Consider the following 10,977-nt stretch of genomic DNA (forward strand, 5'->3'; position numbering starts at 1 on the left):
TTAAGAATGTTTTGATATTTGTAGTGGAAACACTGAGGAAGAACATCATTTAAGCAATTGTGCGAATGAAATTTGACCATAAATTGTGTTTGTACTTTTCACTGGTTTCATCAAGGATACAAAACACTGCAGATTTGATCAATAACTTATTTTATTTCTCATGTTTTTATTTCTTAGAAAGAAACAACTCGTGTAAGTAAATGTTATAAAAGTGGCAACATTTGTAGCTTTAAAAAAAGACATTTTGTGTGTGTAACAGTGTGACCAAAGTGACAAACACAATCACATTATAATCATCTGAAACATGCTATGAGAAAACAGGTAATATTGTTCAAAAATATATTTTGCATATACAAAACATCGATGCAGTCAAAGATAAAAGTATGTACAGCAACATCACGATGAGGAACTGTCTCAGGCTGTGTCTGTGAACCTCCCGGGACTGTCTGTGGAGTGCGTGAACACTGTGCCGTCTCTGTCCTCAGTGTCTCGTCTCCTCTGTGACTGTGGAGAGCAGACGTGAATGTAATCGTATTGACTCTGCTGATCTTCTGAGAGGCTGTGCAAGGCCACGCTTCTGGGCGTCTGTGTGTCGTAGCTGCTCCTCTGAAGCCCTGCGGCCTGTGAGGACGGCCTCGTCCTTGAGAAGGTCGAGAGATGTCTGGTGTTAATGCTCCCGCTGGTTCTGCTTACAGATGGGCTCCAACATCTGTCTGAGTGGCCCAGGATCCTGCATTCACTGGTACAAGCCCACAGACCTGGGAAAACACCATTACACATCTAGTCAAGTCAAGTCAGCTTTATTTCTATAGTGCTTTATTCAGTACAGATTGTTTCAAAGCAGCTTCACAGGGATAAACTGGAAAATAACAAGAATCAACGATGCAAACTTTGTCAAATATGAGTTGAATTCAGATTCAGCTGTGAAGCAGCTCGACAGAAAACAATAGAGTCATTATTCAGCTCAGGATGAACCGCCGTCTGTATGGAAGCTCATTTGTGCCACAGAATAAAAAAGGTAATTGCGACCTTTTTCTCACAACTCTTCTCAGAATTGCACATTTAAATATTGCAATTGTGAGAAAAAAAGTCAGAATTGTTAACATCTCACAATCTGGAGTTTTTTACCCAGAATTCTGGTATATATCTCACGATTCTGACTTTTTTTCTGCAATTCTGAGTTTATATCTCACAATTGTAACTTTTTCCTGGAATAAAATCTGTATCTATCAGCTTGGCATCCGTCCACATTGATCCAAAATCCACGCTGCATGATTACAGTTTTTCTCGTTTGCTAACACACTATAACTGATTCAGCTGGCACAATTTCCCAAATCATTCATTCAGTTCTAAAAACACAGACACATTAAATTTACACATCATGTTAACTCTACTTCACAAGAAAACTGTCTAAACTGTGAGACGTAAACTCAGAATTCTGAGCAAAAGTGCCAAAATTGCGAGAACTCAGAATTACAATAAAAAATGTAAAAATTGCGAAAAGTAAACTCAGAATTCCGATAAAAATTTCAAAATTGCGAGAAGTAAACTAAGAATTCCAATAAAAAAATGCCAAAATTGCGAATAAAAATTTAAAAATATCAAAATTGTGAGAAGTAAACTCAGAATTCCGATAAAAAAATTCAAAATTGCAAGAAATAAACTCAGAATTCCAATAAAAAATTTCAAAATTGTGATAAAAATTTCAAAATTGTCAAAATGTCAAAATACCAAAATTGAGATGTAAACTCCGAATTCTGATGAAATTGTCAAAATTGTGATAAAAATTTTAAAATTCTCAAAATGCCAATATTGAGACGTAAACTCTGAATTCTGATAAAATTGTCAAAATTGTGATAAAAATTTTAAAATTGTCAAAATGCCAACATTGAGATGTAAACTCTGAATTCTGATAAAATTGTCAAAATTGTGATAAAAATTTTAAAATTGTCAAAATGCCAAATTTGAGACGTAAACTCTGAATTCTGATAAAATTGTCAAAATTGTGATAAAAATTTTAAAATTCTCAAAATGCCAAAATTGAGACGTAAACTCCGAATTCTGATAAAATTGTCAAAATTGTGATAAAAATTTTAAAATTGTCAAAATGCCAACATTGAGATGTAAACTCCTGAATTCTGATAAAATTGTCAAAATTGTGATACAAATTTTAAAAATTGATAAATTTTAAAAATTCTGATAAAATTGTCAAAATGCAAAATGCAAAATTGAGACGTAAACTCCGAATTCTGATAAAATTGTCAAAATTGTGATAAAAATTTTAAAATTGTCAAAATGCCAAAATGCTAAATTGAGACGTAAACTCCTAATTCTGATAAAATTGTCAAAATTGTGATGAAAAATTTTAAAAATTGTCAAAATGCCAAAATTGAGACGTAAACTCCGAATTCTGATAAAATTGTCAAAATTGTGATAAAAATTTCAAAATTGTCAAAATGTCAAAATGCTAAAATTGAGACGTAAACTCCGAATTCTGATAAAATTGTCAAAATTGATAAAAATTTTAAAATTGTCAAAATGCCAAATTTGAGACGTAAACTCTGAATTCTGATAAAATTGTCAAAATTGTGATAAAAATTTTAAAATTGTCAAAATGCCAAAATTGAGACGTAAACTCCGAATTCTGATAAAATTGTCAAAATTGTGATAAAAATTTTCAAATTGTCAAAATGCCAAATTTGAGACGTAAACTCTGAATTCTGATAAAATTGTCAAAATTGTGATAAAAATTTTAAAATTGTCAAAATGCCAAAATTGAGACGTAAACTCCGAATTCTGATAAAATTGTCAAAATTGTGATAAAAATTTCAAAAATGTCAAAATGCTAAAATTGAGACGTAAACTCTGAATTCTGATAAAATTGTCAAAATTGTGATAAAAATTTCAAAAATTGTCAAAATGCCAAAATTGAGACGTAAACTCCGAATTCTGATAAAATTGTGATAAAAATTTCAAAATTGTCAAAATGTCAAAATGCTAAAATTGAGACGTAAACTCTGAATTCTGATAAAATTGTCAAAATTGCGATAAAAATTTCTAAATTGTCAAAATGTCAAAATGCTAAAATTGAGACATAAACTCTGAATTCTGATAAAATTGTCAAAATTGCGAGAAATAAACTCAGAATTCCAAGATAAGTTCCAAAACTGCGAGACGTAAACACAGATTTCCCAGGAAAAAAGGTCAGAAATGTGAGATAAAAAGTTGCAATTACCTTTTTTATTTTTATTTTTTTTATTTATTGGCAGAAACAAGCTTCCACACATCTGGGACATCAAATCCTGAAGCAAACGCCTTCACTCTCCTCAGGTTTGCGTGACGGCGCACATGCACACGATCCAGCTGTATTAGTGCAGTGTGATTTGCTCAGGATTAGCGTTTAACAAGGTTGCAGTAGAAATGAATCAACACTGACCTTGACGTGAACCAATCCAATCAACAGCTCATTAATCTGAGCATCTCTGTACCGTAACTGCAAAACAACTCAAAGTTTGCCTGACAAATCCACATGACACCTCGTCAACGCAACCATGATCCTGTGCCATGACATATATACTCTCACTGTATATTTGTGTCTGTATAAACATATATAATTATATATAACGGTTCCATGCATGTAAGATGAGTTGACTCTGACCTTTATATGAGGTGTAGTCCTTCTTGAGGCCTTCACTGATGTCAGAGTCGCTGTCATTAACATCACTGTCTCCTTTTCCACTGTCTTTTCCGCTGATCTGTGGGTCTCTGACCGCGATGGTCATCATGGAGTTTCCTTTCCACACTGTGATGGGTCGAGCGTTGTCTTTGCCATAACCAGGCAAAGTAGAATATCCCTGTGAAGACACGAGAACAAGCGAGACTTTTCATTTTCTTGATGAACTGTTCATACGTTCACACACTTCTGTGCGTGTTTGTATATACACATGCATCACATAGAAGTCTTTGACTGTTGCACTCTTGTTTTAATTTTGCGTCCCATGCCGTGAACCTTTTTATTTTAAAGACAGCTTAAGACAAATGAAAACAGTTACACCTTCAGATACTCGTTCCACTGCACCCTTGCAGCTGTTTTGTAGCACACACATGCATACGCCCCCTTCTGGCCACTGCACTGGATCTCTCTTTTTTGTCAGTGACATTGCATTTTTTTTTTTTTGCAAAATGCATCTCGTGACCCCTGTGACCCGTCCCATTGCTGTGTGCTGTTTTTTATTGTTGGTCTGTTTACAAATAGTTCTTGGCCATTTAGTCACATCTCACTGCATCTCTCGTCTCATCTTTCAGAGCCTCGTGCTGTACGTGTTGCATTTTTAAAAACATGTCATGTAAAATTTTTCCCATTTAAAAAAAAAAAAAAAACTTGTGCATTCGGTTCCATTCCATTGCACTACATCTAGACTGCAAAAAAATGCATCTCTTACTTGGTGTTTTTGTCCCGTTTCCAGTCCAAATGTCTAAAAATTCTCTAAAAAAGTTTTGCTTAAAACAAGCTAAATTATCTGCCAATGGGGTGAGAAAAACAACAAGATGTTGAACAGAAACAAGATTATTTTTCTTACCCCATTGGCAGATAATTTTGCTTGTTTTTATTCACTTTTATCCACAGAAAACAAGAAAAAATATCTCAAGTCATTTTACTTTTCCAGTAAAAGCATCTGGATTCAAGAATTTTTAGATATTTAGACTAGAAACGACAAAAATACTACAATAAGAAAAGCATTTTTTGCAGTGTAGCTGTGTGTGTGTGTGTGTGTGTGTGTGTGTGCGCCCCCTTTGGTCACTGCATCACATCTTGCTGTGTTTTTCAGTGTTTCGCACCATGAGTGTTACGTTTTTAAGACAACATGTCAAGTTAAAAACAGTTTGATCCACGTTCTGTTCTGTGCATTCCATCTTCATTATTTTTTAAATTCTTGGTCTGCATCAGACAGACATTTTTGACTGTTGCATCACGTTTTTGCTGTTTTTGTTTTGTTTTTGCATTTTACAGTGTGAGCATTGCATTTTTAAGTGTGTCAAGATAAGCAGTTCAGTTTAAAAAATGTTTTGCTCTGTCTGCACCAGTTTTTGCTCCATTTTACTTGTTTTTGCAAACGAATTGCATTGCATCTCGTTGTTTTTCTGCTTTTAGACCTGTGTTTTTAAAATTCAGCTTTGATCACAGGAATAAATTACACTTTTCTATATATTCACACAGAAAACAGCTGATTTACATTGGAATAATATTTCACTATTTTTACTGTATTTTTGATCAAATAAATGCAGCTTTGATGAGCAGAAGAGACTTTTTTAGAAAACTGTAAAAAATCTTACCAACCCCAAACTTTTGACTGATAGTGTATGTGAGATGCAGGTTTTCGATCACTGCATTGCATCTTAAGTTTTATTATTTATTTTTTATTAATTTAAAGTTAAAATCTCTTTTGTTTTGGCCTGTGCATCAGATGGACGTCCCATCTTGTGTCATCATCATTGCATTCTGAGCCCTGTGTTCGGTTCATCTGTGCTCCGTCTAGCTAGCTCTAGCTAGTCCAGTGTGAACGGCCCCTCACACACACACACACACACACACACTTACATCTATCTCCCCCGACCACACTCCTGTATTTGCTCTTGAAGGTGTGTGGCGTTTCGTCGAAGACTTCAGCGGTCGCCTGAACACTGCTGTGCAGCTCCTCAGGAGCGCCGATGACGCCGGTGGAGTGAAACGCGTGCGTGTCGAACACATTGGCGCTCTGGTTGGAGATCACGGAGACGGCGTTCTTCTCGTTCGAGTACGGAATATCCACCGGGTCAGGGAGGTCAGCGCATCTCTTCGGACCGCTTTTGCGACTTTTGCATAGTATGTATGATAAAATAGCCAAAAACATCAGCGAGGAGCTGGTCAGGGCCAAGATTAAGATAAGCGTCCATTGTTTAGGTTCATCCTCGTCTCTTTCGTCGTAGAAGTTTCCGTTTGAGGGCGCCGACTCGGTCAGAGTGAAATGAATGGTGGCCGTGGAGGTCTGCGACGGGTGGCCGTTGTCGTTGACCGTCACTAAGACTTTCCACATGTCGTACTCGTCGTACGCGATTTTCCGATTGATGTATATTTCTCCTGTATTCGGATCGATGGCGAAGCCGAAGTCGTCGTAAAGCTTGTAAGTGAGCTCGGCGTTCAGACCGGCGTCCGAATCTTTGGCCGTTATCCGGGTCACGATGTACCCGGGCGGGGCGTCTCTGGGAAGCTGGATTTCGGCGGATCCGTTGTTGAGCGGCGGGTGAGTTATAAAGGGGGCGTTGTCGTTCTGATCGACTACGTTGACGACGAGAATGGCGTTGCTGTGGAGCTGCGGCCATCCTCTGTCGCTGGCCTGGACGCGCAGATCCAGCCTCTTCGTCACTTCGTAATTGAAGCTTTGCAGCGCGTAAACGTTTCCGGCTTGATTCATGATGGCAAACCTGGAGACGCTGTTCGTGTCCGAATCAAAAAGCTCGTAGGTTATTTCCCCGTTCAATCCCGAGTCTTGATCGCTGGCTAAGATCGTGGTGATGTATGTACCTGGTAACTGATTCTCCTCAATGAACCCTTCGTAGATCTTGGCGCTGAACGCCGGGGCGTTATCGTTGACGTCGGTGAGCCGTACGATGTAATGAGTCACCGTGCGTAGCGGCGGAACGCCGAAATCCTCCGCCACCACGGTCAAATTATACTCCGCAATCTTCTCCCGATCCAAAGGTGCCATGGTGACGATGGTGTAGCTGCCCTCGTACGCTCTTTTAAGCCTGAAGTTGCCGTGTCCGCCGTTCAGAGTGCAGCTCACCTGTCCGTTGGCCCCGGTGTCCTTGTCTTTAATGCCGATCAGAGCCACCAGGATGTCCGGACCCGTAGCCTCGCTAACATGCGCGACACCGTCGGTCACCGACGCGATGGACGTGATGATGATCTCAGGAGGGTTGTCATTCACATCTCTGATGTTGATGATGATCTTGCACACCGAGGGAACCGGATTGTGCCCCAAATCACTAGCTTGCACGTCGATTTCATACGCAGTCTCGTCTTCGTAATCCACAGGGCTTTGCAATGTCAAAAATCCAGTTTTATAATCCAGTTTAAACAGTTGTCTAATCTTTGTGGTTACCTGTTTGCTGAATTCGTACACAACCTGTCCGTTCGGACCCTCATCCGGATCGACGGCGTTGAGATCCAGCAGGAGGGATTCGGCAGGGGTGTCCTCCGGCACATCCACAGAGTAATGGCTGTGCTCGAACAGCGGGCTGTTGTCATTAGAGTCCTTCACTTTGACGGTGACATTAGTCGCGCCGCTTTTCGGCGGATTCCCGCCGTCTGCCGCCACAAGTTTGAGCGCGAAAAAAGCGCGGGATTCTCGGTCCAGCTCTTTGACGAGCACCAGCTCCGCATATTTAACCCCATCCACTCGCGTTATGATATCAATGCTGAAGTGACTGTTTTCACTCAAGTGGTAGCTTTGGATAGAGTTCGAGCCCACATCCGCGTCCTCCGCGGCGTCCAGCGCGATGCGCGTCCCCAGCGCCGCGCTCTCGGAGATCTCTACGGTGCACTCGGCGCGCGGGAACTCCGGTGAGTTGTCGTTGACATCCAGCACTTCCACCTCGACGTGGAAAAGCTCGAACTGCTCGGCGGACACGAAGGCGACGTCGAAAGTGATTACGCACCGCGGGTTGCGCTTGCAGATGCGCTCGCGGTCGACGCGCTCCTCGACCGTCAGCCTCCCGTCGCTTTCCCTAAATCGGATGAAGGAGCCGGTGGACGGACTCATGAGCTTAAACCTGATGCCGGGGAAAGTCCTGCGCGTTTTGTCCGGGGTCCAGGTCACATTGCTGGCTAGAGTTCCGATGACCATCGGCGGTCGAACCTCCTCGTGTATCTTATACCTCACCGTCCGCTCCTCACACACAACCACCGGGATGCAGATGAGCAGCTGCGTAACTCCAAGTATCCGCGCGAGCTCCATCTTCGCCGCGCGTCCCGCTGTTCATCAGGTTCTGAAGCGCGAGTCACTTGTTCTGCGTGCAGCTTCTTCTCTGACCCCTCCCGCGACAGACGCACACACCAATGACATTTACAGTTCGCGAGAATGACCAATACACCTTCACACGGCTCTGATCCGCGTGGGAACGAGCGCAGTGTCCAGTGCGTTATAACGGAACTGAAGAGAATATTCAGCAGGACTCTGGCGTTGCGCGCGCACGGGGAGGGTGTCAGGACAAAGACCTTTCGCTTTCTTTCTCCTGCATTTTCATCATTTGGCTGGACTTTCTGTGTGACTGTCCTTATTATGCATGGAAATGCTACTTAAACAGTATATATAAATGCAAATGCATGATGTCAATGAGTTTATTTCTAAATGACTTGCGTGTAACATTAAAAATAAGGTTTTTTCGTCAGTGATGCCGTAGAAGAACCTTTTTTGTTTCCCTGAAGAATCTTTCAGTGATCAGTTCTTAAAAGAACCACAAAGAAGCTTTTGTGGTCTTCACAGAACCATCAATGCCAATAAATACCCTTTATTTTTGAGAGCGCATATAATTTGACCTCCAAATGTGCACTGAATTGTGTGAGAATAAGAAGGTGACGTGACTTTTCTATCCTCAAAGAAGAAGAGTGTTTATTAATTTTGTCATGCGCTGTGCATACTCAAAACTGTTCATTTTGAGTATGCGGATAGAAATGCTATTTTAATATGTTGCTACAGGTCTTACATTTCACATTAATATACATTAACACTCTTTACTTAAAGCGTTTATGTCTAATGCATTATAAAGGTGTTCATATTGTTTGTTAAAATGCATTATAATATTTGCAGACTCGTCTGAAATTGGTTACTTGTCGTGAGTTTTAATGCATTATACTTTCTAAAGGTGTGTTCAATGAATAGAAAAGCATTATAATGTATTAAAACTAGTTATGATATCATACAATGCATTAAAATCAATGCATTTTATAGTCTTGTGGATTAAAGGTTTAGTTTAGTTCAGAATTACAATATCCTGGTAATTTACTCTCCTCTATGTCATCCAAGATGTTCATGTCTTTCTTTCTTCAGTTGAAGAGAAATTAAGGAAAACGTTCCAGGATTTTTCTCCATATAGTGGACTTCACTGGGGTTCAACGGGTTGAAGGTCCAAATGTCAGTTTCAGTGCAGCTTCAAAGAGCTCTACATGATCCCAGACGAGGAATAAGAGTCTGATCTAGAGAAACCATCGGACATTTTCTAAAAAAAATAAACATTATATACTTTTTAACCACAAATGCTCGTCTTGCACTGCTCTGTGATGCTCCACGCATGACGTAATCATGTTGGAAAGGTCACACGTGATGTAGGTGGAAATACCGCCTGTAGAGTGAAAAACTCCAACTTCAAAATTGTCCAACATCGTTGTTTTACCTTTTTTTGTAAAGGCCGTTTGACTTGGTCTTTGACGTTCTCTTTGTAAACACTGGATCGGTACTTCCTCCTACGTCACGCGTGACCTTTCCAACATGATTACGTCATGCGTGGAGCATCACAGAGCAGTGCAAGACGAGCATTTGTGGTTAAATAGTATATAATGTTTATTTTTTTAGTAAATGTCCGATGGTTTCTCTAGATCAAGACTCTTATTCCTCGTCTGGGATCATGTAGAGCTCTTTGAAGCTGCACTGAAACTGACATTTGGACCTTCAACCCGTTGAACCCCAGTGAAGTCCACTATATGGAGAAAAATCCTGGAATGTTTTCCTCAAAAACCTTCATTTCTGAAGAAAGAAAGACAAACATCTTGAATGACATGGAGGTGAGTAAATTATCAGGACATTTTAATTCAGAAGTGAACTAATCCTTTAACTTTCTAAATATGGCTCATCAGGACAGATTTCTTAAGTTAAGAAGAGGGAAAGTTCTGCCTCCTCAATTCCTGAATCCCTAGAAACGGCATCAAAAACTACTCAACAGCATTTTCAGATTGTCTTATTATTATTTATGTGTATTCAGTTTTCATGGCCTCATTATTTGAGAGACTACAGGGAATATGTGCTTTATAAAATTAATTCATCACACTGCAGGGCCATTGAAAGTGAAAAGTTGTTTAAAAGTGATCAAAATATTAATGTAAAAACATGCACCATATGCAAAAATATGAATTTGAACGTTCTTATCTGCCTGCCTCTCGCAAATCATGACTGTAATGCGTTCATCTTTAATCTAATCCAAATCTCAGCCACTGGGTAAAACGCTCTAGACAGTCTCATTTTAGTCCACTGCACTCAGATCTGTGAAGTGCTTTAAATATTTCATGAATTTACAGTTTACCTATCAAATTAATTCCAAACATTCCAGATTATATTTCACAGAAAGCATTTCCTTGGAAATTCAGGGCGATCTATTGTGAACCCGAGGAGCTGAAAAGAGGTTTTTGTAGGGGGGGAATGCAGTGCAACTGTTTGAGAGAAGATAGGGATTCCAAATTTACAGTCCGCTCACAGACATCATTCCATTTTTAATAGGATTCTAAATGCATTTGGTTTCAGGGGATATCTTTTTGCATTTTCAAGTTTGCTAATCACATCCGTCTATGACATGCTTCAAGAAATGGCACACAAGTCGACACATAAAGCTGGGAATGGGCTTCATAAAGGTTTGAAATCGAAATCAAATTATACGGCACAGATGCCCGCAGTTAGTGATTTTAAGATTCCTTCTGGACTTTTCCTGAGCTGCGTTAAGATTTGCAACATTTGGGGGAATTGTGTGCACCAGACCTTCGCTTTATGAAACATCCCATTTTGTTTAATGACATTCCATACTTAAATTCATGCATTTTCTCATAATAACCCGTGTGCGGATCCGGACGCACGCTGCCTTTTCTCCTGATGGAACAGTTATCTCTCAAATTTTACAGTCTATTTAGGATTTATTAGACTATTTTGTGTCATGCTGACATATTCTGTTGAT

General features: G+C 39.8%; 1 protein-coding gene across 2 annotated transcripts; it reads right to left on the reverse strand.

The window, feature by feature from the left end:
* Positions 1-133: 133 nt before the first annotated feature.
* On the reverse strand, positions 134-8,985 carry si:ch211-199f5.1 (protocadherin-8). Of its 2 annotated transcripts, none has more exons than XM_048194892.1 (3): positions 5,586-8,983; positions 3,659-3,854; positions 134-758 (listed from the first exon to the last, which is right to left on the reverse strand). In XM_048194892.1, exons 1-3 carry the CDS (start codon positions 7,995-7,997, stop codon positions 415-417), a joined length of 2,952 nt encoding a protein of 983 aa, XP_048050849.1. In that variant the 5' UTR covers positions 7,998-8,983; the 3' UTR covers positions 134-414. The 2 variants fall into 2 exon arrangements, 1 of the variants encoding a protein (XP_048050849.1); XR_007185486.1 differs by having other exon boundaries at positions 622-758; positions 5,600-8,985.
* Between the last annotated feature and the right edge of the window lie 1,992 nt (positions 8,986-10,977).

Source organism: Megalobrama amblycephala, linkage group LG6 (genome assembly GCF_018812025.1).
Source record: "Megalobrama amblycephala isolate DHTTF-2021 linkage group LG6, ASM1881202v1, whole genome shotgun sequence".
In the NCBI taxonomy this organism is placed as follows: Eukaryota; Metazoa; Chordata; class Actinopteri; order Cypriniformes; family Xenocyprididae; genus Megalobrama; species Megalobrama amblycephala.

Bases quoted from the DNA above. Each gene is read 5' to 3' on its own strand.
- si:ch211-199f5.1 (XM_048194892.1), bottom strand. From the start codon at position 7,997: ATGGAGCTCGCGCGGATACTTGGAGTTACGCAGCTGCTCATCTGCATC. The intron at 3,855-5,585 runs GTGTGTGTGTGT...GTGTCTTCACAG, and splicing joins ATAGATGTAAGTGTGTGTGT to GGATATTCTACTTTGCCTGG. The intron at 759-3,658 runs GTCAGAGTCAAC...GTGTTTTCCCAG, and splicing joins GGACTACACCTCATATAAAG to GTCTGTGGGCTTGTACCAGT.